The 27,653-nt window shown below is 49.4% G+C and overlaps 1 protein-coding gene across 4 annotated transcripts in view; it reads right to left on the bottom strand.

The window, feature by feature from the left end:
* Nucleotides 1-27,653, bottom strand: part of prkg1b (protein kinase cGMP-dependent 1b) — a 977,647-nt gene that overhangs the window by 262,095 nt on the left and 687,899 nt on the right. For all 4 annotated transcript variants that reach the window (XM_038822053.1, XM_038822054.1, XM_038822051.1 and 1 more), the window contains exons 6-7: nt 27,543-27,620; nt 16,709-16,803 (exon numbers count right to left, since the gene is read on the bottom strand). In XM_038822053.1, coding sequence (XP_038677981.1) covers nt 16,709-16,803; nt 27,543-27,620 — 173 coding nt within the window. The remainder of the gene's footprint in view (nt 1-16,708; nt 16,804-27,542; nt 27,621-27,653) is intronic.

The following is a 27,653-nucleotide window of genomic DNA, read 5'->3' as shown; positions in this document are numbered from 1 at the left end:
TCATCCAGTGTTTCTGAACCCCGTGATAAGCAGATTAATTGGCAGGACACATTCAGCTCTCTGCCATGCAGGAGTCAGACATATCGCTTAGGATGAGTGGAGCATCACTCAGTCCTCAATGCAAGTCATCCTCATTCTCCTGCAGAGTTCAGACAAATGCTTTAATGTCCAGCCCATTAAGGTAGGCACCGTCACGAGAACCTTTTGCTGATACCACATTAGTGATTTGATTTAGACCACCTGGTGAGAGAGCTCTTCACTCCCTTGCCCTGGTTGTCCTCAAAACAAGACGCTGTGAGGGTGTCCTAGCTCTGTGGTCCTTGTGGGTCCTGGCCATCACCCAAGGTTCTTATGCCTTCTCCATGTGTTTACTCTCACTGCCCTCCTCAACCTCCTCTTCATCTGAGGAGATGTGGCGCTCCCCATCTCCTTCTGGTTCAGCTGGTCTCCCTGCTGCAGAGCCATGGTACGCAGAGAACAGCAGACTTCAGTGATGCCGGACACTCTCTGGGGATGTTTTGAGGGCACCCATCCCCAACCGGTCTAGAACCACATCTTCAGCAGTCCAATTGCCTGGTTGTCCAGCATGTGCAATGAAGCATCAGCCTCATTATAGCAGGTCTCAGTGGGTGTTTATGGCCTCTGCTTTGGCGTCATCAGCTATCTCCTGAGAGGTTACCTCCTGGCCCCGAGGAGCCATCCCAACAGCTGCTGCTCTCCTTCAAAGACATCTGGGATCTGCGAGAGCCCCAGGATGTAACGGTCATTCACGTTCCTCGGAAAACGGACACATACCTGCATGATGCCCATCGTGTGGTCACAGATGATTTGGACATTTAGGGAGTTGGATCCCATGAGGTTCACATTTGGCATCCCATGCCTCCCATTTCATGTTGTGCCAGCTCTTAAACCATTCCCCAGGTGTGATGTAGGCTGGGATTCTCGGGCAACCGGTGGGGCAGGCCGTACCGGCGGCAAAGAGTGGCATGAACCACTCCGGCGTCAGGCCGTCCGGAAGGTGAGGAATCCTCCGCGCTTCCGGGGGCTAGGCCGGCGCTAGAGTGGTTGGTGCCATGCCAACCAGCGTCGAAGACCTCCGCCTGCCGGCGCGAGTTGGCGCATGCACAGGAGTGCCAGCGTGTTCTGCCGCATGTGCAGAACCGCTGCCGTGTTTCCTGTGCATGTGCAGAGGGTTTCTTCTCTGCGCCAGCCTGTTTAAGGCTCCGCGATGGCCGGCACGGAGGGAAAGAGTGCCCCCACGGCACAGGCCAGCCCGTAGATCGGTGGGCCCCAATCGCGGGCCTGGCCACCTTGGCCCCCCCAGCCCCCCGGGGCCAGTTCTCCCCACGTTGCACCCCCCCCCCCCAGGACTCCGCAGGCCGTCCCCCAAGCCAACCATGCAGCGTGATCCCCGCCCCCTCCAAAAAAACGGCGCCGGAGAATTCGGGGGGGGGGTGTGGGGGGGAGAGAATCCCGCTTGGTAGTCTTCTCTGGCACTGCAGTTCTGACATCTGGAGATATTCGGAAGACTCTTGGCAGGAAATATCTCCTCCAAGGCTCCATCTCTGTAGCCCTGCCCCCAGCCACTCCCTCCTCTGCAGGGCAGTGGTCCTGACCACCTGCGGTGGCACATCGATGTCACAGCTGATGTTTGATTGTAGTCAATAGAATAACCAACTTAATGGGCTGGATTCTGCGGCAGTCGGCGGGGTGGGCAACTTTGGCGCGAAAGAGTGGCGTGAATCACTCCGGCATCGGGCCGCCACAAAGGTGCCGGCCGAGACGAGTTGGCGCATGCGCGGGAACGCCAGCGTGTGGTGGCGTCATCCCAGCGCATGCGCAGGGGGGCTACATCTCCGCGTCGACCATCGCGGTGGACCACAGCGGTCGACACGGAAGAATAGAGTGCCGCAAATGGCACAGGCCCGCCCACGGATCGGTGGGCCCCGATCATGGGCCAGGCCACCGTGGGGGCACTTCCCAGGGCCAGATCCCTCCGTGCCCCCCTCAAGGATCCCGGAAGCCGTCCGCGCAGCAAGGTCCCGCCGGGAAGTACCTACTCTAATTTACGCCAGCGGGACTGGCCGAAAACGGGCGGTCCACGGCCCATCGCGGGCCGGAGAATCACCAGGGGGGGTGGGCAGGGGGGGGCGCTGCCAGCGGCCGCCGACTGGTGCGGTGCAATTCCCACCCCCGTCAAATCCCCAGCACCAGAGAATTCGGCAGCCGGCGCGGGCAGATTCACGCCGCCCCCGCCGATTCTCCAACCCGGCAGGGGGGTCGGAGAATCCCGCCCACTGTCTCCAGTGGATGCGAACCTTGTAAACTGAAAGGAAGAGAATATCAAAGTGAACGACAAGTGCCCCAACCCTCAACGCTTCTGGGACATCTGCCCATGTGCTTCCCCTCAACGGGCACCTCCCCACTAAGCCTCACACCCTCCCCACTCACAATATCAAACTCCCCACAATTGTACCTCTCAACTCCACCAGGATGAAGAAGTGCATTGACCCAGAGAGCATCAGAGGTACCTGAACCCTGACCATTCCACCCGCACGCCCCCCCCCCGCCCCTCCACACACACACACATGTCATGTGAGAGTACCTTTAAGAAATGAATGTTTAAACAATGTACTTTAAAAATTGAGCAGTCATATTACTGAAGTGATGTCAGAGGGTGGGGGAAGCTGAGTTGAGCTCACTTCTGCTTTTGTTTTCAGTTTTGAGGAAAAAGAGCTTGGGTGTGTCTGTGTTTGCAGTGAGCTGGATCTGCTGTAATCTCTGCCATGAAAGACTATCTCTGAATCATTTGGGTGATTTAAACTCATAATAGTAATGTCTTTAACCTGATGTGTTTCTGTTTAAAGGTGTTAAATCTCTTGGATGTTTAAAGGAACAACTGAAGGATTATTTAGTGTTGTATTATTTTCGGGGTTATCTTTGAAGTAAGGAGTGTTAAGTGATCCAATTTTATTTAAAAAGTTAAGTTGAGTTCATGGAATAAACATTGTTTTGTGTTTAAAAACCCACATGTCCATAATTGAAATACCACACCTGGAGAACAAGCCGTGTACTTCAAAAGCGACAATACATTAAAGGGGGAGGTTGGTTGAATTCCATGATACATTTTGGGGTTCTGAAAACACCTCTCCCATAATAACACACACACACACAAACCCAAATGTTATGCAGTTGAGTGCTTGCATCGGACCAGCTATTTAACCACACAGGGGACATCACCGTTATTCCCATCATGGCCATGAAAAGAGTGAGTGATGAGAGAATTCACCGTAACGCTTTGCATTGTGGTCTGCATTAGTGTGATCTCTCTAATCTAGACATTACTATTAGCTTTGGAACACAATACTTGAGGTCATGCTTCCAAAGGGTTAAGATCTTGGCTCCAACTATTTTTAATTGAACCAAATAAACTAAGTTAAACAAACTGAGGGACAAATTACAAGGGGCAGCCCTTAAAGTGATACCATCTTAAACAAAAACAAATGAGACTTAAAACATTAAATTGAAACGTGACTAAAAGTGTTGGGCTGGATTCTCCGATTTTGAGACTAAGTGCTGACGCCAGAGTGGGAACTGTGGCATTTTACGCCCGCAAAATGGCACAAAACCTCCACCGATCCTCTGTCTGGTGGGGGCTAGCTAGCACGCAACGTAAAGCCCCGGCTCTCGCTGCAGGTACGGCCGGAGAATTGCCAGGTCCATGGCCACGCATGCACACGGCGGCGGCCGTACCTTGCTACATGGCACCGGCCACACGTGGACCCGACCTGCCAAACAGTGCCCCCTTTAGCCAGGCTCACCATTTCCAGGCTACCCCCAATCAGTGCCCCCAGCCCCCCATGCCCGCGCACGAATCGGCTCCCCACGTCGGGTTCCTGAAAAAAAACAGCATGAGTGACCCAGGCCGTCGGGAACTCGGGGGCGGAGCATCAGGGGCGGGTCTCAGTGGACATCCTGAGGCTGTCCAGCAAAGTACGCCATTTTGGAGGGGCTGAGCATGACAAAAGCAGTGCACCCCCCCCCCCCCCCCCAATTTCAGCGCCAACGGGGATTCTATGGCCGATCACAATTCTGCCGTTGACCGAGAATCCCACCCTTGGCTTCAATCAGTGGCGTACTCATGTATTGCTGTGCTGATTTAATTCACACAATTATCTCGTCAAGGACAGATCAGGGAGTTGATATGGCATCTGACTTGCTTTTGTGGCGTGTGAGGCACACCTCATACATGTGAAAACTGAAATAAGCATGTCAACTGATGTGTTGGCTTGTGTAGGCTTGAGAGATGAACAGATACTTCCAACACAGATGAAGGTTCAACTCAATTTTATTAATTACTTCTGACTAACTAACACACAATGACTGTGGGTCTAAATAATGCTAACTTGAACTCGAGACCTAAGCCTTGTCCGAACCAAGGGGCTGGTTTAGCTCACCAGGCTAAATCGCTGGCTTTTAAAATAGGCCAGCAGCACGGTTCGATTCCCGTACCAGCCTCCCCGGACAGGCGCCGGAATGTGGCGACTAGGGGCTTTTCACAGTAACTTCATTGAAGCCTACTCGTGACAATAAGCGATTTTCATTTCATTTCAACCAGTTGATTCTCTCAGCACGTGGTGTGAGTCTGTGCTGGGCTGAATAAGTTCCTGTTACACTCAGAGGCAGCACCCAGAATGAACGGGAACTGTGGTGCCCTCTGCCTTTATAGTGTGTGTATTCTAACTGGTGATTGGCTGCAGTGTTTGTACATGTTGATTGGTCCCTGTGTGTGTCCATCAGTGTGTGTCTGCACCATGATATATTGGTGTATATTATGACATCAACCACACCCTTTAATGACACCCTTATTTCCCCCAGCTCTCAAGGGTGCAGAGTAAACAATCCATTCATCTGTAACAGCGTTCTACCCTGATATTAATCCCAGAGAGCCAATCCTCCATAACCAGTGGGCTTGACCTTCCATGCAGCTTGTCCCCTTTGTCCTCACATGGCTGCCTGAATGTGGGGTTAAAATCTCACAGCAGTCATGCTTCCCCCCCATTGAGAAGATCTCCAGGCCTATTGAGGCAGGGGAGCACCCCTTTCCTCAGTCTCCACTCTGCCCTTGCAGCCTGTCCTTTCATGGGACTTCACCCAAGAACCTCACAGTCATCCCTGTAGTGATCCTCGCCTGAGTGTGTACAGAAGGGGCTGATGGGAAATGGAAGCACCACCAGGGGGCAGCGTGGGGACATATAAGAGTGACGCCGAAGGACCGCCCTCGCTCACTTTGGCCGAAGGAGCAAGGGAGCAGGACAGGTCGGAAGTTGAGCTCAGGGCTGCAAGTGATTAGGCCTAGTTGCAGAGCATAGAAAAGCAGTATCTTTACAAGTGCCATTCTGTAAGTAAAAGCTAACGAAGTAATTTATTGTGGAGCACAATAAACCATCCTTCAACTTCTGAACAACTTCTAGCATTCTTTTAAGAAACATAACAATCCCCAGTGCTGACCCTCAGTAATCATCTCCTCCCAGCCACTTTCCTGCTCACAGTCTGGATGGGTACTCCCTCAGTGGTGATATCGACACAAGACCAGCAAGGAGGATATGGGAATTACTGGTTGAATGTCAGCCGCAAGACACTTATTAAACCAAAGGACATGAAGGGAAGGGAAGGCCTGCAAGCGGCCCGTCCCACAAGATGGCGATACTCACCCCCTCGACCGTGAGTTGAACTTTCCTGGGTTCCTTGTGTCCTTTCCATTGGCCCCACTCCGACTAGCACCAAGAAGGCGAGGGTGACCTGAGCGCTCACCTCCGATATCCCCTCAGAGGTGAGGTTGCCAGATTCTCGTTTTTAGAAACCTGTTGTAAATGGTGCTGGCGTGATGGAGTGAGTGCTCGCCAATAACATGGAAATGTATTAAAATTAGGTTCCTGGGCTCCGCAGTGTTTTTCACATTACTCCGACAGCAAGAGTGGTTGAAAATCAGAAATCACACGTTTTTCCGATTCTCTCCAGATTTTGTGCCCACACTGCGATCCGGCACACGGCAAACACAGGCTCAAAGTCGCTGCATAAAGTTATTTATGGCTATTGCGGAAAATAAGGAAGTATGGAATTGAAGGTGATTTAGCGGTTTGGATCAGTAATTGGCTAGCTGAAAGAAGACAGAGGGTGGTGGTTGATGGCAAATGTTCATCCTGGAGTTCAGTTACTAGTGGTGTACCGCAAGGATCTGTTTTGGGGCCACTGCTGTTTGTCATTTTTATAAATGACCTGGAAGAGGGTGTAGAAGGATGGGTTAGTTAATTTGCAGATGACACGAAGGTCGGTGGAGTTGTGGATAGTGTTGAAGGATGTTATAGGATACAGAGGGACATAGATAAGCTGCAGAGCTGGGCTGAGAGGTGGCAGATGGAGTTTAATGCGGAAAAATGTGAGGTGGTTCACTTTGGAAGGAGTAACAGGAATGCAGAGTACTGGGCTAATGGCAAGATTCTTGGTAGTGTAGATGAACAGAGAGATCTCGGCATCCAGGTACATAAATCCCTGAAAGTTGCCACCCAGGTTAATAGGGCTGTTAAGAAGGCATATGGTGTGCTAGCCTTTACAAGCAGGGGGATTGAGTTTCGGAACCACAAGGTCATGCTGCAGCTGTACATAACTCTGGTGCGGCCGCACCTGGAGTACTGCATGCAGTTCTGGTCACCACATTATAGGAAGGATGTGGAAGCTTTGGAAAGAGTTCAGAGGAGATTTACTAGGATGTTGCCTGATATGGAGGGAAGGTCTTACGAGGAAAGGCTCAGGGAATTGAGGTTGTTTTCGTTAGAGAGGAGAAGGCTGAGAGGTGACTTAATAGAGACATATAAGATAGTCAGAGGGTTAGATAGGGTGGACAGTGAGAGTCTTTTTCCTCGGATGGTGATGACCAAAGCGAGGGGACATAGCTTTAAATTGAGGGGTGATAGATATAGGACAGATATCAGAGGCAGTTTCTTTACTCAGAGAGTAGTAGGGGTGTGGAACGCCCTGCCTGCAACAGTAGTAGACTCGCCAACTTTAAGGGCATTTAAGTGGTCACTGGATAGACATATGGATGAAAATGGAATAGTGTAGGTCAGATAGGCTTCAGATGGTTTCACAGGTCGGCGCAACATCGAGGGCCGAAGGGCCCGTACTGCGCTGTAGTGTTCTATGTTCTATGTTCTAAAAATTCAATCAAAAGTTTGTTTATAACTTGGATGAAAATGAAAAAACATTCAGATCCAACTACCCAACTCCTATCCTCCACCTCATCAAAATGCAGCAAATGCTGATCAGTGAGGCAACATCCTTTTTACAAACAGTTGCATGCATTACAGAGCCTTAAGGGGAAGCGTCTTAGATCATATGGTGGCCTAGTTTTGTCCGGTTTATACGGAGTTCAAATACGAAACCAGACTGGCCCATACCACCGTAACGTTGTTCCTCAATCCACTCTGGACTCTGGAGAGTTTGCTGTACTTACTGTACAGTAAACATCAGTGACCCTAACTGCCACAGCAAATGAATCAACACTTATGGCCAGAGCGAGCTCCACCTCGTTTCTTTTTGACAATACGGAATGGTCAGGCTGACAAGAGACTGTGTCGATAGTTACTTTTTCACTTGCAGGTCATAGTCTGCCTTGTTGAAGAAAATGATCAGTGGACTGTGTGTTTAGCAGTGGTGAGCAGGGCAGACATTGTGGTAATTGAAGTGTAAAACTAACAATGGTTTCATCCTAGTCTGCTATCTGAAGAAGGCTGGTTGACTGATACTGAAGCAGCAGCATTACATCAAAACAAACGGTTTGCATACGTCCCAGTGTCAGTGATTTGAGATACCTATCTAAAAGAATCAGTGCATAAGGTAAATATTAGGTTGAAAACTGAACTAGTCCACATGAATTAACACAGAAATGACATTATATGATATTTTTATTGCTCCATTATTAGAGACCTTTTGCCTTCAATTGCCTCGGCTCTAAGGTCTGGAATTCCTTCTCTCAACCTCTCCACCATTCTGATGACACTTTAAAAACTAACTCTTTGAAAAAGAGTTTGTCCTGTGAAGCACTTTGGAACAGAGGCCATTCAGTCCTGGCTGCATCCACCTACCTTGATTTCAGATCCCTTAACAGGTAACAAAAATCAATATCAATGTCGGATGCAAAATTATTAGTTGAGCTAGCATGTATTGCCACTTGTGGGGGACATTTCCAAATTTTTGCTACCTTTTGTCAGAAGGAGTGTTCCCTAACTTCTCTCTGGAACAGCTTGGCTCTAGTTTTAAGGAAACAACCACACATTTCATTTATGTAGCACCTTTAATGTAATAAATTGCCCCAAGACAGTTCACAGGAACATTATAAAACAGAACTTTTGCTGAACTTGAGTATTGCTGAAAAAAGAGACATGCTGTCAAAGTTTTTCATCTTGCACTCATCAGGACAGATCCAAGAATGCCAAATTTCAAAGGAAATAACAATTGACAGTGCACGAGGAAAGGAGCGCTGATTGGTTGGCATGTCGGCTCTGATTGGTCTCTATTAATGGTCCTTTCCGATTGACCTCTCAACACTGGAAATAGGCTGCTTTAACTAACCTTTCAGACATTTTAAACATAGTGCTGGTATCCATCAGATCTGAAGCCTAGGTGATTTCTGAATTATACTTCAGACAATCTTAAGAGTAACATTGCAACTGAGTGGAAAGCAGAATCAAGGTACAACTAAAACAAGCTTTAGCAGTAAATTGGCCGGCATACCTCGTCAAGGATAAACGTCAGCTGGTACTCAATCATGATTTTCTGATGATGTGAAAACTTTCAAGATTCATGCTTGTGGCTTATGTCACCAGCAGCACTTGATTTATACACAAGATGTGTATTTCCTTCAACATTTACCATGCATGATGCATATCTTGAAACTTCAATCAGATACAGGTTTATAGATGTAGAAGTGTAATTTCACCATAAAGGTTTTTATTGTTAAAAGCTTCAGATGCATGCACTTCAGGTAATTTAATTTCTATACTAAATCAAAAGGCCAGGATGAATCAGATGCTCTGTGTTTGAGTTCCAGCACGATTAAAGTCCCATTAACAAACTGACTGTGCAATGTACCCTCTACAGAAATTGAATTACTGCTCACTGCAGCTATTACGTCCATGCTTTACAGAGACAGATTGCAATCCCTGTAGCACTATTAAGACCCATTAGTCTGTTCAAAATTGCAGTTTATTATCCTCTAGGTGTCAGCACTCAACAGGATGTAAAGCACCTGTGGAGAAGCTCTTGGTCTTCAAAGGTTTTCCCTTTTGGTTAATTTGATGTGCACTGTATATTTATTCACAAATCCACTCTGCCTTCTCATGCATTTATTTCTCGATATTGCGTTTATCGCGAAAACAAATCCTGAAAAATCACAAAGCTCCATCGATGGCCCAGAAGATCTTGCAATGGGCTAAACACAGCCGCTGTTTTCATGGTCTTGTCTGCTTCACATGCACCGGCATTTGGCCCCTCAGGCCTGCTGTGCCACTCAATTTGATCATAGTTAATTTGTACCAAAGCTCCATTTACCCACAGTGGCTCCACACACCTTGGCGTCCATTGATGTCAACCCTGAAAAGTCCCATTGAGCTCCCGCATTTGTGAGTAGAGAATTCTAGATTTCTTGGCCGGTATTCTCCCATCCCGCGGCAGAGTGTCCACGCCGTCGTAAACGCCATCGCATTTTATGACGGCGTGAACGGGCCGCTCCCAGGACTAATTCTGGCCCCTACAGGGGGCCACCACGGCGCTGGAGCGGTTCGCGCCGCTCCAGCGGCCGATCCCGGCGCGACCTGTGCGCCGCGGGATCCGCGCATGCGCAGTTGCGCCGCGACAACGAGGACCTGTGCAGTGGCGCCAGCGCCAACGCGCGCATGCGCAGTGGCCTCCTTCAATGCGCCAGCCCTGACGCAACATGGGCCATGACAACAAGGGCTGACGCGTAGGAAAGGAGGCCCCAGCCACAGAGGCCGGTATGCCGATCGGTGGGCCCCGATTGCGAGCCAGGCCACCTCGGAGCCCCCCGGGGTCGGCCCCCCCTACAGACCGCCACCCAACCCTTAAACGCCGAGGTCCTACAGGCCCAGAGCAGGTTAGAATGGCACCGGCGGGACTCGGCCCTTTTCTAGTGGCCGCTCGGCCCATACGGGCCGGAGAATCGTCGGGCCAGCTGCGTAGAGCGACCCACGATCGGCGCCCCACCAACCACGCCGATAAAAAATCGTGTGCCGCCGTCCAGGCGGCGTAGCCGTTCACGGGGATTCTCCGGCCCAGCCCAGGGCTGGGAGAATCCCACCCCTAATATTTTTGTTGTAACAATTTGATTCCTGATCATGCTGCTCAATGGCCTGGCTTTGATTTTACGATTGTCCCCGTCCAGTCTTGATTCTCCCGCTTGAGGAAATAGTTTTTCTGCAGTTACCCTATCAAATCTATTTATCAATTTAAGCACCTTAATCAGGAGCTCGATCGAATGAAAAAGATAGTCCATTCTGGGCAGGATTAGTGTCGTTGTTTCCGGTGCTTGTCATACTGGGAATGACCCTGCTATTGAACAGCACACTTATGTTTGGCATCAGCAGGGAACGCCCCACCGAAGCTGCACTCACTCGCATTTTTTTTTTAGAATTAGAATTAGAATTAGAACAGTACAGCACAGAACAGGCCCTTCGGCCCTTGATGTTGTGCCGAGCAATGATCACCCTACTCAAGCCCACTTATACCTATCCCAGTAACCCAACAACCCCCATTAACCTTATTTTTTAGGACACTAAGGGAAATTTAGCCTGGCCAATCCACCTAACCCGCACATCTTTGGATTGTGGGAGGAAACCGGAGCACCAGGAGGAAACCCACGCACACACGGGGAGGACGTGCAGACTCTGCACAGACAGTGACCCAAGCCGGAATCGAACCTGGGACCCTGGAGCTGTGAAGCATTTATGCTAACCACCATGCTACCGTGCTGCCCCATTTCCAGCTCTGTGGAGCTCCGCTCGCTAGTGCAGGAAGGGATTGGGGCGCCATTTAAAAATATCTCTCAGCGCCCTCATCTCTTGACCCCGACCAGACCCCTGGACCTCCCCAACTCACCTTTTAGGGGGTCCATGAGATCCCTGCATCCCACCTCATACAGGCAGGGAGCCCCTGGGCCATCCCCGGTGTGGACAAGATGCCACCTGGGCACTTTGACACTGCCAGCCTGGCACCTTGGCATTGCCCTGACCAGCCTGGTATTGCCACCAGGGTGGCACCCAGGAAGCACTGTGAGGGTGCCAGGCTGGCAGTGCCAGTGTGCCAGGTGGCATCAGCAATGCCAGGGTGTAACCTTGCCTAGATACCAACCACCCGGGCGCCTCCGATCACCTGGGAGATTCCCCCCAAGTGCTGTTCCCACTAATAATAATAATCTTTATTGTCACAAGTAGGCTTACATTAACACTGTAATTAAGTTACTGTGAAAAGCCCTTAGTCGTCACATTCTGGCGCCTGTTCAGGTACACGGAGGGAGAACCTGTGGGAGGATACCGGAGCACCCAGAGGAAACCCACGCATACACGGGGAGAACGTGCAGACTCCACACAGTCACCCAAGCTGGGAATCGAACCTGGGACCCTGGAGCTGTGAAGCAACAGTGCTACCGTGATGCCCTTAGTCACCGCTTCTGGGGACCAGTGCTAAATGGGACCCGTTCGGGTCTCTTCGGCGAGGCCAGTAGATCCCGGGCGCCAGTTAGATCCGGTGTCGAATTAGTTAAGTGAGCTTGGAATCCAGGAAGAGGCCTCTCGTGGGATTTACTGATCCAATTCCAGCAGGACGTGGCTGTAAATCGTACCCCATATCACCCCTCACACTTTGATACTCAAGGGAATATAAGTGGAGTTTAAGTAATATCTCATAATATAACCCTGTAAATCCTGGTATAATTCATCACTCCACAATGTGCCCCTTATGGCCTTCCTGAGTTATGGTACAATTCCCAGCAGGAAAGAATGTGTGGAATAGGTGAGCTGATCGCCAAATCAGCACCAGCCATATCGCAAAGGTTGCATTATTTTAATAAGGCCTGTGCCGAATGAATTGAGATGGGTTTAGACCCAGTTGTTTGGCCTGTTGCGGCTGATTCATAAAACAACCTCTTCATTCTGACAATATATTGGAGACCTACAGTTTGCTTATTTATTTTTGCAAAACCAGAGCTCTTATGAGGCAGTTTTCAGCTTCACCAGCTAAGAATAATATTTATTGTCACAAGTTGGCTTACATTAACACTGCAATGAAGTTACGGTGTAAAGCCCCTTGTCGCCAGTCGCACAGTGACCCAAGCTAGGAATCGAACCTGGGACCCTGGCGCTGCGAAGCAACAGTACTAACCACAATGCTCCCGTGCCACCTTGGGTATTCATCTGGCAGAGTGCACGCCACCCCATTAATAACTTGCCTGATTTTCATGCCTTTGATTCTATTGGTTAAAATTGGGAAGGATTTCTAACAGACAAGCGAGACGCGAGCCACTCCACTAGAATTCAGCCAGGAAGTGAATATTAACCACACTGAGTTGCATTGGGCGTGATTCTCCCAAAAGGGAACAGAGTCTCCTAACGAATGTGTTTAGCTGCGTGTTTCCCGGCACTCGCAGTGCCGAGAAAAACATGGCTATTCAACACGACTTGCGTTGTATAAGGGGCTGAATGGGGCTGAACGGGGCACACGTGTCTGAGGCCACACATAGTCCTGTTTTGTACAGTGGGGAGCTCCACTCACTGGGGCTTCCCAGTGTAGAGCCCCCCAATCTGATCCACAACTTCCCCCCAGCCCAAACGCATTATGAGAGGGTCCCCTATCCCCTGCGTACCTCCTCCAACACCCACGCTGAGCATTCCAGACCCGATCGCAGCAAATGCCAGTGTAGCACCTAGGCAGTGCTAGTTGGCAGCCTGGCATTGCCCCTGGTAACTGGCAGTGCCACCTGGGCTCCTTTGCAGTGCCAGGCTGGCACCCAGGTGGGACCAGCAGTGTCAGGGCACTACCCTGCCCAAAGGGCATGCAGCTGGAGACCCCCAGAAGTGCTATTCTATCTGGTCCCTGTTTGTGAGGATCAGTGCTGAACAGCACCTGCCCGAGGTCTCTGAGGCAAAGGGGATGAATCCCAAAGCCTCAGGTACCTCGGGAATCTGCACACTAGAGTGAAGCTTACTGCCTTGCTCTAATATGCAGATTTTCCAAAACGTGATTCCGCCTGCAATGGGTGGAATGGACATTGCAACATCTCATGAGATCGTGTTGAATCTCGCGAGACGTGGCGAGCCGGGTAGATCCCGACAGCGGGTTCTCCTGGCTTTCAACGGCTACGCTGTGCTATGGCGAGCTGCTATTCCGGTGTAGCGTGGCCATTGGATCAAGCCCATTCTATTCCTGGCCGTCGGAATTTTTGATGGGCAGCCTGCCAATAATGCCTATTTCTGAAGCATTTCTCACAGTCTTTCCTCCAAGATCTGCCCATCACCAAGTTCAGCTCCAATTTCTCTGCTACGGGGAGTCTGTTACCGTGCCATTTTTCCGGCAGGCCCAGATTACCACACATTACAGGTATGCCTGCACTAGAGAGAGTGCTGCTGCTCCAAAAGCACCAATATTTCAATCTCAAGGTCTGCAATGTAATGTATTTATTTTACATAAATATATATAAAATGAACCATATCACAAGTGTCCTCTGACGGAAAGCAATTTTTGAATTAATTGTGACATTCCACTCGTCATTAAAATCTGGATAAAATAAAATCTGTTTCAGCATGAATTGTCAGAACTTGCAAGAGCCCCAATCATTTGCACTCTAACAAAACCTACATTGCTGATGTTCACCTTTTTGCTTCATTCACCATTAAGCTGTTTGACTGTTATTGTTGTTTCGGCATGTCACTTTGTGATCAAAGAGGGGCTTGGATAACCAGCTCCCAGTTGTTAGAAACATTACATGTGACCACCTCTCCCATCCTAGCAGCTTGGGACAATGCGCCCTAGATGTCCCTCCTCCGAGGGTGGAGGCGATCACCAACGTGAACATAGATCCTAACCTTTTATGGACCTATTGGCGGGCATTTTTGCTGAAAGATCAGGGAATAGAATTTGAAATGCATCCATTAAATGTTCTTGCGCTAGTAACCCATGATGCATTTTCAGAACCATATTCTTGGAATGTAAAATCTGTCCTACCATAATCATTGCATTTATGTCACAAAGACAGTTTAATGGTTGATAGGAGCCATGCTGCTGAACCTTTTCTGTGCGGCAACCAGCAATAGTCGATTGTTCAAAAGAAAAATCGTTGCCTCCACATCTGATTGAAAATTTGCTCATGAGAAATGAATTTTCACAAATGCAAGATTAAAATGTGATAAGTAAATCATGAAAATGGACATTTCTTCCAACAGGACATTAAAGTTGTAAGGTATAGGGCAGAGGTCTTTCAAATATTATTTTAATTTGCATCACTGGGCGGGACGGTGGCGCAGTGGTTAGCACTGCTGCCTCATGGCACCAAGGTTCGGATTCAATCCCGGCCCCGGGTCACTGTCCGTGTGCAGTTTGCACATTCTCCCCATGTCTGCGTGTCCACAACCCAAAGATGTGCAGGATAGAGGAATTGGCCACACTAAATTGCCCCTTAATTGGGTACTCTAAATTTAAAAAAATATTTAATTCACATCTAAAGATTGACATTGCCATAGATTGTTGCTAGTTTTTATGAACAGCGGATAAAGTTAATCCTAGTGAGCAAATTCACAGCACATGAAAAGGGTAAGACCTGGGGGGCATGAACAAATAGCACTGAGTGTTTCCACACACATCAAAATGAAATTAGAGCAGCATTGTGTCATAAGCATGTGGGCATTGGCCCAACTGCGCATATGGCTTACAGCCCATAGCCTGAGTGGAAATGTCATGGGTTGACCTTGAAGCAGGTCCTCACTGCTGATGGATACAAATAGGAAGCAGGCAGCCAATGCTGCTGACTCAACATTTCATGGTTAAAGGCCTTTGGAACCAAGCCACAGGATAGTAATGGACAAATGCCTGGCACATTCTACTGAAATTCCTCCTTGTGCTATTTTAACAGAGGATAACAAATGGGCCAATCTATCCAATGAAACAGCACAAAGGGAAGTTTAAGCCAAGCACATTAATGTTTATATAATGGTGTCATGTTGGGTCCCCTATCTGAGGACATTAAAAGTTAACCAAAATCCTTCGTTCCATTGTCACAAATGTAAGTCTTTGCAAAAATTCACAAAGTTGAAATGTCTTTCAACCTTCAACTTGTTAAAAGTCAATTATCAAACAACTAAGCTGTTAAACTCTCACACTATGGTGAACTTAACTGCCGAGTGCCTGTTTTTATTAATTGGTGTTGGCTGAGACAGGGGTGATGAGAAAACAACAGCAGCCCCTTGGATCCATACAATTTACTGAGACTCTGTACATGGGAGTAGCTCATGTTGTATTCTGTGTATTACAATTGTTAGTCCCTCTCTTATGACCACATGATGCTTATTGCCAACTTTACTGTTCTTTTATTTACACTAAGCTTGAAACTCGCTGCAAGTATATTTCTGCAACCCTCTCTGTCCAAGGCAGCCACTTTGTTGGTTGTGGATAATAGATATGCACAGCCCTGGCCCCTTCCCCTATTCCATCCTGGATGCTCGGGCCAACCTCCTCTCAGCCCAGTGACACAGAACCCGCAACTGAAGTTCACAAGGGGAGGGAGCCGGTGACAAAGAAGGATGGATGGTTCGATAGCTGGCCAATGAAGTACGTTCAGCACACTGCGAGCAATGGTGGAGGCATTGTGGGTTGCTGTCAGCAGAGCAGTCACAGTAACATTAAGTCACCTCACGTGACTGACCCTCACATAATCAGCTACAGACCTAGTTGGAGTTGGATGCAGTGGACACTCAGTGTTTTTAAAAATATACCAGATTTGGGATAACAGAAGAACTGCATAAGCAACTGTATCATGGACTGTGGCACTTGTTTAGAGCACAGAAATACATTGTGAAATTGTACAGGGTATGAAAAACAAGTCAAAGATTGACCACAGCTTAATCCACGCTTCCACTACACTGGTTTACCAAGTAATAGGGTTATTTCAGAGTTTCAGGTAACAACACAACTTGGGGAAGAGGTTCAGATATTGGAGAAGCAGATTTGGATCTTTGCTGGGTGTATCTATTGATATTTTTGCACCAATGCAACTAGTGGCACACCAGCTGCAAGGATTCAGTGAGTGGTGATTGCATGACAACTGAGCCTCACAGTTATGTGGTTCAATCCTTGTTTTATGATGTGAATCAGCCAGTTTCCCTTTCGAGAATATTGGAACAACGTTCAAGGATTCTGTAGGTAAAGTCTGGGTGACAATGGAATTAGATAAACCTGTGGAGACTCCTGGAACACAGAAACATTCAACATCTCATCAAAAAAAGCCAAACAAGCAATTTGGTTTTATATTGGTGTGTGTCAACAACGTCCTCTCACTTTAGAAGAAAAGTAATCACATTGTTTTCAATGAGAAATGAGCTCATATTAATATACTATCGCCAAGCAGGCCACCTTCCTTAGGACTTACCCCTGAAGAGCCTTTTCTCCAAACCAATCTCCTTTCCCTAACGTGCGAAGAAATGCAGCCTCTTCATTTGACGACTCTTCCCGTGTTACAGTCACCTGACAAAAGAACCAATTAGATGGTGACTTCTAGAAAAAGGATTAGAGACTATTTTTCTTTCTTCCAAATTGTCCTCACTTATCTCCCAAAGGCGCAGTCCCCTAATACCTCACCCACATGGCTATCCTGTTATAACCCGCATTGGTCTTATGGGGCAGGGATGATTAAGTACCCCGTGGATCTTGCAGAGTACCAGCTCCCCCGATAAGGGGGTGGAGGATCTTTAATAATACGTGGCTTGTATAAATAGAGTGGCAAGTAAGGCACCAACTAGTAGGGATCTACTGGAGCTGTACATAATAATTTGTTGTAAAATAATGTAAGGTTTCATTTCAACCAAACCCAGTGTGGACTCTTCATTGCCCTTGCAAAATATTCCTACAGACAGTGAGACTGATCCAGCTATTTAAACTCAAAGGTCTTCATGACATATTCCATCACAATCCTATGTTGGGCGTTTGAGTCAGTAAATACTGCTGAATAAACCCGGCTGGTTTTCCCTTCTCCAGCCGTGCATGTTGTGGCTTAAGGTGGCATCAATTGCCTTCCTAGCTGGCGTCAGTTCACTCATTGCAGGCCAAGTCTGGAGCTTGAGAGTACAGCCGAGTAGCATATTGAGCAGCACATTGAAGCTTGAATCCCTTCAGGTAGTAAGGATCCACTTTGAAAGAGGAATTGAAATCTATAAATAAGAGAATTAAAGAGGAATTGGATTGTTTGTGGAAGTAACTTTCTCCAGGTCTTGCTTGCTATTGTGTCCACTGAACAATTTATGATAAATTCTCACAATCCTTTGGATTCAAATAGATCCATTGAGTCAAACAGCACTCTCCACTACCATGAAGTGATCCATCCAGCAGCCTGTCTGGATATGGTCGCAAAGGAAATCAGGCAAAAAATTTAATTCATAATTTTGTTTCGAAAACTGCTGCCCCCCCCCTGCCATCCCGCGCCCCCCCCCCCCCCCCTCAAACCCCCCACCCCCCAAAAAAGTGTCAAGTCAATTAAAGTACTGTGCTTGTTCAATGTAAGAAAGTGAAAGACAGGTCTTGAGTTCCACTCAGGCCACTAGCATTGGGTTGGTGTATGCGTTCAAAACAGAGGAGGATGTACAATGAAACATACCGTGCTTAGGCACAGTGCCTGGCCAATGCACGGTGAGTGGCACACGTTGACCGTGCACTGGGCATCCATTCTTAGCCTGATTACATTGCATGAGCCTATCAGCAGGCAGTGCAGAGTGAAATCAGACGTTGATTGGTGTGTCTGAAAGAGCGGGAAACTCGGGTCCGAACTGTACAAGCAGGTGAAGCGAGCAAATTTGCAACTTGGCTAGACCAGGGCAGGCCAGAAACAGTGAGGCACAAGGCGCCGAAAGCCAGCATTAGGTGAGATCAACTCCTAAGTGATTCGACCCAGGGCAGGCCAGGAACATCAAGGTGAGAGGTATGATATCCATATCAAGCCTTAGCTGAGGAGACCAGGAGTGCTGCCTTGAAGACCCCAGGTGATTGAAGTTGCGAGAGTGGGAGAGTCTGAATTTTGGGGAGGACTCTGAGGGGATAGAGGGGCGGGAAAAAGAGTGTGAGGAAATGGGGGGAGAACAGTGTGTGAGGCAGTTCTCCAGGGTTGCAGACATGTATTTACAAGTTAAAAACAGTGATCAATTTGTGTATTTTTGCAGCTTCCGCCTTTGCGCCCTGCGTAAGGAACGGGTGGGGTCGGAGGGGATTTGAGGTTGGGGAGGCGGGTAGGGCAGAAAGGTTGGTGAGAGCGAGGCCCCTACGAACTGTAAATCCACCTCTGTTTCAAAGTGAGGGAGAAAGAAGATGCCATATGATAAAATGGTAAGAGCTTCTATCTGCACAGAGCCCATCCGCATTATGCTTAGACACAGACACAACAATAGAAGTCTGACATTTTTATATCAAATGGCTTCTTTCTTTGTTAAGAGCAGTCAGTGACCACATACTTTTAGGTGAGTTTGAATCAATCTTGGGGTCGACGGTGACACTTTTCGACCCCCAGGTGGCCCTCGTGGATTTGGCCGAGGACCAGCTCTCGCATGCTCTGTGGGATCACAATTGACATCTCCCCCCCCCCCTTTTTTTAAAAAAAATGTGTTCAGGTCAATAAATAGTGAGTGGGTGTGTACAGGAGCCTGACTATATACAAAGTACGTTAACGTATTTACATGGGAAGGTGTCTAGTGCAGATAGAGGGCAGATAACACATTAGAAAAAAACCCAATATGTACAGATGTGTAAACGGATCACAAGGTAATGCAACATTCAGTCTATAAATTCAGTCTCTGTGGTGGGCGCCGAATTCTGGTTGACCGCCTCAAGGGTGGGTCAGGGGCCGCCTGCACTTGAACGGGCGGAACTGCCTCCAATGCAGAGGGCGGTAGAATAACTGGCAGATCGATGGCCTCGTGTAAGGGCGCGTCCTGAGGAACCAGCGTGCGAGGCGGGACATCACGGTTAGGTGGCGGGCGTGGAAGTAGCCGCAGTGCCAGCCTATTACGTTGATGAAAGGAGCCATCAGGCATGCGAACGAGGAACGATCTTGGAGCCACTTGCTTAACCAGCACAGCTGTGGCAGACCAGCCACCGTCAGGTAGCTGAACACGAACTCGGTCAGCAGGGACCAGAGAAGGGTGATCTGCGGCGTGGGCGTCGTACACCGACTTGCATTGGGCCCGAGACTGTTGCATCCTCTGTTGGACCGGGAAGTTGTCAAGGTCCGGAATATGGCTAGCCGGCACCGTCGTTCGCAGTGTGCGGTTCATTAGGAGCTGCGCTGCGGACATGCCAGTGGACAAAGGAGTCGACCTGTAGGCTAACAATGCCAGGTTGAAATCCCAACCCGAGTCAGCAGCTTTGCTCAATAGTCTTTTAACGATGTGGCCCCTTTTTCAGCCTTCCCATTCGACTGGGAGTAGTGGGGGCTTGATGTGACATGCCTAAAATTGTGCAGCCAGGCAAAATCTGTCCACTCCTGGCTGAAGAAGCAAGGGCTGTTATCACTCATAACTGTGAGTGGGATGCTATGCCGGGCAAAAGTTTCCTTGCATGCCTTGATTACTGTTGCTGAGGTGAGGTCAGTCAGTTTGACCACCTCAGGGTAGGTGGAAAAGTAGTCCATCAGGAGGACATAGTTTCGGCCCTTGGCATGAAAGAGGTCAACACCAACTTTGGACCATGGGGAGGTCACCATTTCATGCGGCTGTAGAGTCTCTTTAGGCTGAGCCGGCTGGAACCTTTGACACGTTGGGCAATTGAGGACCGTGTTGGCGATGTCTTGGCTGTTGCCTGGCCAATATACTGCCTCTCGGGCTCGACGGCGACACTTTTCGACCCCCAGGTGGCCCTCGTGGATTTGGCCGAGGACCAGCTCTCGCATGCTCTGTGGGATCACAATTCTGTCCAGCTTCATTGGCATGCCATCCACTACAGCTAGATCGTCCTTTACATTATAGAACTGGGGGCACTGCCCTTTTTGTCAACCATCCGTGAGATGTCGCATGGCCCGCTGGAGTAAAGGATCCCTGGCCGTCTCTTGATGAATTTGCACAACCCTTTCATCAGTGGCCGGAAAGTTGAAGGCGCAAAATTTCACCTGCGCATCTATTTGACAGACAAGGTCCGACTGCTCACACAGTGTGGAGATAGATCTGGAGAGTGCATCGGCCACAATGAGCTCTTTGCCTAGGGTGTACACCAGGTCAGAATCGTAGCGGCGGAGTTTGAGGAGGATACGTTGTAGCCGTGGCGTCATGTCAGTGAGGTCTTTTTGGATGATGTGAACCAATGGCCTGTGGACCGTCTCGACCGTGAATTTGGGAAGGCCATACACATAATCATGGAATTTGTCAATCCCTGTGAGGAGGCCCAGGCATTCGTTTTCAATCTGAGCGTATCGTTGCTCAGTGGGTTTCATGGCTCTAGAGGCATATGCGACTGGGGCCCAGGAGGAGGAGTCGTCCCGCTGGAGGAGTACTGCCCCAATGCCAGCCTGGCTCGCGTCGGTGGAGATCTTCGTCTCCTTGGCGCGGTCGAAAAACGCCAGCACCGGGCCCTTGGTGAGTTTCGCCCTGAGCTCACGCCACTCTTGCTCATGAGTGGGTAGCCACTGGAAGTCCGTAGTTTTTTTAACGAGGTGGCGGAGAGCTGTGGTGTGTGATGCAAGGTTGGGGATAACCTTCCCAAGGAAATTAACCATCCCTAGGAAGCGGAGGACCACATTCTTGCCCTCCGGAGTCTTCATGGCGTTGATCGCCGACACCTTGTCTGCATCTGGCTGCACACCAAACTGTGAAATGTCGTCGCCAAGGAACTTGATTTCTGATTGACCGAACGAGCATTTGGCTCTGTTGAGTCAGAGGCCATGCTCGTGGATCCTGTGGAACGCCCGCTTGAGACGATCGATGTGCTCCTGAGGAGTTGTGGACCAGATAATGATATCATCGACATACACTCGCACCCCCTCGATGCCCTCCATCATTTGTTCCATTATGCGGTGGAACATCTCTGAGATGGAGATGATGCCAAAGGTCATTCGGTTGTAACAGTGGCAACCGAACGGGGTGTTAGATGTGCACAGCTTTCGACTGGACGCATCCAGCTGCATTTGCCAAAACCCCTTGGAGGCATCCAGCTTCGTGAAGAACTTGGCATGTGCCATCTCGCTGGTTAGCTCCTCTCATTTAGGTTATGGGTAGTGTTCCCTCATGATGTTACGGTTCAAATCTGTGGGGTCGATACAGATTCGAAGTTCCCCTGACGGCTTTTTGACACAAACTATGGAGCTAACCCAGTCCGTGGGTTCCATGACCTTAGAAATGACGCCCTGGTCCTGGAGGTCTTGCAGCTGCTGCTTGAGGCGGTCCTTAAGGGGTGCCGGCACCCGATGCGGTGCATGGACCACAGGGGTGGCATTTGGCTTCAACAGGTTCTTGTATCGGTAAGGGAGTGTGCCCATACCTTTGAACACGCTGTGGTATTGTGCTATGATGTCATCGAGTTGTGCTTGGAAGTTAACATCTGGCGAGGCCATTGCCTCTGCGGGCGACATGGTGTGAACCCGCTGCACAAGGTTCAGGAGTTTGCAGGCCTGAGCACCGAGCAGGGAAGCTCTGTTCATTCCTACAATTTAAAACACAGCGTTGCTTTTGAAGAACGATGGGACACCGCAAGCTGGCATGAGCCACTGGCAGCAATGGCATTGCCATTGTAGTTGAGGAGCTGGCAGGCCGGTGGAAGAATGCTTGGCTTGACGCAGATGGTGTCAAGGTCAGACTTTGAAATGAGGTTAGCTGAAGCTCCGGTGTCCAGCTTGAAGCATATGCGAGACTTGTTGACCGTAAGGGTGGCACACCACTCGTCGTCCGGATCAATGCTCATTTTTGGGAGTTGTTTCACCATCGTTGATAAAGGCAACGTATGCTTGGTGATGATGCCCACCCGGAATGGGTATGTGAAGCCCTCGGTGTTGGGATCTGGAAGAATATCGGAGTCGGAGTCTGTAACGGGTTGCTGTACTGACCGGACGCTTCTGCGCTGTGGCTGGGGTCGCTGTGTGTTGGGCAGTTGAGCAGATCTGCAAAGGGCTGCGTAGTGGCCAAGCTTGCCACACTGGAGACAGCATCGAGATTTTGCGGGACATTGCCACTTTAAATGGGCGGAGCCACAGTTGGAGCACGTCATGGCGCCACCGTCAGGACGTTGCGTGCGCCACCGCGCATGCGCAGTGCGGTCGAACGACATGCTCACCTACGCAGGAACCCGGGAAAAATGCGCGAAATGGCCGCCCTCCGCCGGCATGAAATGGACATAGTCCCACTCGGCGGGACCTGGCTGGTAGGCCGTCTAGTGGGGTTCTCGGGGGGGGGGGGGGGGGGGGGCGTGGGGGGATCCTGCCCCTGGGGAAGGCCCCCACGGTGGCCTGGCCTGCGATTGGAGCCCACCAATCTGCAGGCTGGCCAGTACCGTGGAGGCACTCCTTCCTTCTGTGCCGTCCTCAGTCGGGCTCTGCCATGGTCGGCACAGAGAAGAACCCCCTGCACATATGCAGGAACACGCCGGCCGGCAGAACCATGCAGGCGGTTCTGCGCATGCGCCAACCCCTCCGCCACCGGCGTAGCCCCCGGAAGTGCAGAGAATTCTGCAACTTCCGGTTGGCCCGACTACGGAGTGGTTCACACCATTCTTGGTGCCGGCATCGGGCCATCGGGCCATCGGGCCATCGGGCCATCCCGCCCCACAAAATTTGTGGAGAAAGAGAGGATTCTGCAGTGGGCCAGGATGAAGCACAACTGTGAATGGTAGGGAAATAAGTTCCAAATATACCAGGACATAGGAACTGAGCTGGCAAAACAGCATGCGGAGTTCAACAGGGCCAAGGCGGTGCTGTATCTACGGCAGATTAGATTTGGGGTACTATACCCAGTGAAACTATGTGTGACTTATGAACGCGAAGAATATTATTTTGTGACTTCAGAAGCAGCCAATGGCTTTATCAAGGACCATAAACGAGGGGAGAATGGAATAATTCTGGGAGATGCAGGTGCTGACACTTTGAAGTAATTGAGAATACAGTGGAGTGGCGATTGGAGGGAGGTTTCTTTTCCTTTCCTCCAATGTTTAGGCTTTTTTCTTCTTTCTTCTGTTCGGTCGACAAAGGGTAGCAGGGGTGAAAGGTTTGTCAGGGGACAGCTGTCCCCACCCACTTCCTGCTGCCTGTGGCTGTGACTTCCTTTTTTGTTTGTCTTTGGGGGAGGTGACATGTGGTTTGAGATGTGTCTTTGTTTGGGTGGAGCAGGCTAAGGTCTGCAGGGAGCCTTCTTCACAGAATGCAGAGGTGAGAGTGGGGGAGGGGTGGGAGCGTCAGTTGGAGGCGCCTTTAGGCAGGAATTGCCATGGTGGCAAGTAATTCTGGTGAATGGAAGTGAGGTGAGTGAAAAGGCTGTGGGAGTGCGGAGGGCAGGTGATGCGTCGCGGCGAGGTTGGAGAAGAAACATGGTTAGGGGTGGGAGAAAGGGGCCATCTTGGATGGACCAGGTATAGGGTGAAATTAACAGGGTAGAGCCAAAAGGGGAGGGTAGAGGATGGTAGAGGGGAATGGAGGCGGACCGGGAGCGTGGAGAGGGGGAAATGGGACAGCTCTTAGATGAACTGGAGTTTCCACAGCTGGAGGAAGAGAAGCAGGCACTAGAGGTGCCCTTGGGGCTGTGGGAGGTATTGGACAGTATAAGGGGAATGAAATCGGGGAAGGCCCCAGCGACCGATGGTTACCCGACGGAATTCTACAAGGAGTTTGCGATGGACCTGGCACCACATCTCTTGGGGACGTATAAAGTTTGATAGAGAAGGGGGAGTTGCCGGCGAGGATGATGCAAGCAATGATCACAATGATACCAAAAAATGGACCCGTTGGAATATGGGTCATATAGGCCCATATTGTTGTTAAATACGGATGTGAAGGGCTGGCTAAGTTGGTGGCAGGATGGATGGAAAGTTGTGTCCTGGGAGTGGTTGCGAAGGGCCAAACAGGTTTTGTAAAGAGCATGCAGCTTTCTAGAAATATAAGGAGACTGTTAAACGTGATCATGGCCCCCATCGAGAGCTCAGGTACCGGAGGTAGTGGTGTCCATGGGCGCTGAGAAAGCATTTGACCGGGTCGAGTGGTGATACCTCGGTGAGGTTCTGGGAAAGTTTGGGTTTGGGTCAAAGTTTGTGGCATTGGTGCGCCTGTTATACATGGCACCAATGGTGAGTTTGCGGACTAATAACATAGGTTCACAAACTTTGAACTGCAAAGCGGAACAAGGCAGGGGTGCCCGCTGTCGCCGCTGTTGTTTGCGATAGCTATAGAGCCTCTGGTAATGGCTCTTAGATGGTCAGCAGAGTGGCGAGGAATTACGAGGGGAAGAAGGGTGCATCGGGTGTCTCTATGCGTGGACGACCTACTATTGTATGTTCCAGACCCACAGGAGAGCATGGAAAAGATCAGGGGCCTGTTGGGACAGTTCTCAGGATAAATTTAAATGTAGTAAAAAGCGAAGAGTTCCCGGTGAATGAGTTGGGTCGATGCGCCAATCTAGCGGGTGATGCCATTTATGGTGGCCAGAGACAGGTTTAGATACCTGGGAATACATGTGCAATGCTACATAAATGGAATCTAACAAAGTTGGTGGAGGAGGTCAGGGGGTATCTGAAGAGGTGGGACACGCTGCTTTTGACTCTGGCACGCAGGGTCCAAGTGGTGAAGGTGAACATTCTGCCGAGGTTCTTGTTCATATTCCAGACACTTCCCATCTTTGTATCGAAAGCCTTTTTTCAAAAACTGATTATCTCAGACATTGTATGGGCACGGAAGGTGGCAAGGGTGAAGCGGACACTCTTACAGAGACAGAGACAGAAGGGAGGGTTGGCGTTGCCGAACCTGCAACGTTATTACTGGTTGGCGAACATGGAGAAGGTGAGGCAGTGGTGGGAAGGAAAAGTGGCAGAATGGATCAGGATGGAGGAAAAGTCCTGTAGGGAGTCCAGCTTGAGGGCTATGGTTAATGCGGCATTGCCAATGGCAACGAGGAAATACTCGGAGAGCCCGGTGGTGCAATCCACAGTAAACATCTGGAAACAGCTGAGGAGGCACTTAAGCATAGTGGGAATGTCAGTGTTAACGCCGTTGTGTGAAAACCATGGTTTTGAGCCGTGGGGATAGATTGTATATATAGGAAGTGGAGAGAAGGGGGACTGGTTAAGGTGAGGGATCTGGAAGAAGTGTTTGCCAGTGTAGAGGAACTGAAGGAGATGGTAGAGCTCCCGAGAGGAAGTGAGTTTGATACCTGCAGGTAAGGACTTCACGTGGAAGGTTTGGAAAGAGTTCCCCAGTTTGTCGAGGTATACCCTGTGTGTAGCGACGGCTGCTTCCGGATATAGAAGGGAGGGCAGGATCGGAGACATATACGGGTGGCTGGGAGTGCAGGGAGGTGAGCAGGTGGTGAAGATTAAGGAGAAGTAGGAGGGGGAGCTGGGATGGGAGATGAACTGGGGAGCATGGAGTAAGGCACTACGAAGGATAAATGCAACCTCTCGTTCGCAAGGATGAGCCTGATACAGTTCAAGGTGGTACACAGGGTACAAATGACTCGGGCAATGAGTAGGTTCTTTCAGGCGGTGGCAGGCGAATGTGAGGAGTGTGACTGAGGATCAGCGAATCATGCATATATGTTCTGGGGCTGTGAAAAGTTGGAGAGATTCTGGGCGGGAGTGTTTGCGGCGCTAACAAGGATAGTGGTGGAGGAGGTTGAGCCAGAGCCTTTGGTGGTGATTTTTGGGGTATCGGAGAAGCCGGAGCTGATGGAGGGAAGGAAGGCCGAGGTTGTGGCTTTCATTTCGTTGTTTGCCCGGTAAAGAATTCTGTTGGAATGGCGGTCGGGGGTAGCAGCCTGGCTGGGTGACCTTTATGACTTTCTTCAGCTGGAAAAGATCAAGTATGAATTAAAGGGTTCAGCGGAGAACTTTGAGGCAAGGTGGGGGAAGTTTGTGGCTTTTCTTGAGGAGCTGTTGGCCGCGCGAGGGCTGGGGGGTATAAAAGGAAAAAATTTGCGCAAACTACAGTTGTGTGTTGGGAAGTTTGTTCCCTGAATTGTCTATGTTCTGTAACCTTTTGTAAAAATGTAGAATAAAATACATTTAAAAAAAGAAAACATTGTTGATTGCCATAAAAACCCCATTTGGTTCACTAAATGCCCTCCAGTGAAGAAAATCTGCTGTCCTTACCTGGTCTGGCCTACATGTGACTTCATTTCCACAGCAATGTGGATGACTCTTAAATGGCAAGTTCGGGGTGGGCAATAAACACTCAAAACGCTTGACATCCAAAGAAACTCGCTTGATCAACACCCCATCCACAAACATTCACTCCACCACCGACGCACAGTGGCAACTGTGCATACCACCAACACGATGCACTGCAGAAACTCACAAAGGCTCCTTCAACAATACCTTCCAAACCCATGGTCACTACTATCGAGACAAAGGCAGCAGATACATGCAGATACATGGAAGAACAATCACCTGAATCTTCCCTTTCAAGCCACTCATCATCGTGACTTGGAAATATATTGCCATTCCCTTCGCTGTCAAGATCCTGGAACTTTCTCCCTCACAGCACTATGGCTGCACCTACACCACAGGGATTGCAACGGTTCAAGAAGGCAGCTCACCACCACCTTCTCAAGGGAAATTAGAGATGGGCAATAAATGCTGGTCTAGCCAGCAAAGCCCACCTTCCTTTAATGAATACAAAACAACACATATATATTTAAGATGGGTACATCTGAAGCTGGATCTTTCAGTTGTATGAGGTTATCTCTGTCCCAATTATAAATAGATCTGGAAGAATCTACATCCACCTCAGAACTCTGCAGCCTGTTTTGCAGGTCAACTAATCTCTGACAAGAAGACACCCTAATCTTGCTTTTACATAACTTGTGGACATCTCATCTGTACAAAGCTGCACATATGTTGTTGTGCATTGGAACGTATGTGTCTTTGACCTGCTATCAAGGGAGAATTTACTCTTTTTGTCCATTCCATTGTTAGCTTTTTGTCCTGTGTTGAAATACCTCAGTAATAATGCTACACACAGTAATTAATTCCAGGAGCCTTAAAGATCTGACAGAGGTTAGCTTCCTGAACCTCCCAACAAAGTTATCAATAAGTCTTACCTTTCCTTTGCTAATAATGAAGAAAGTGTCTCCACGAGCTCCTTGTCTAATAATGTACTCCCCATCTTCATAATATGTCTGTGAGAAAAAGAAAACAAAATCCATCACAGC

This window comes from Scyliorhinus canicula, chromosome 16 (assembly GCF_902713615.1).
Source record: "Scyliorhinus canicula chromosome 16, sScyCan1.1, whole genome shotgun sequence".
Taxonomy (NCBI): domain Eukaryota; kingdom Metazoa; phylum Chordata; class Chondrichthyes; order Carcharhiniformes; family Scyliorhinidae; genus Scyliorhinus; species Scyliorhinus canicula.
The sequence above is the reverse complement of the archived record's forward strand: the minus strand, read 5'-3'. Positions and strand labels throughout refer to the sequence as shown.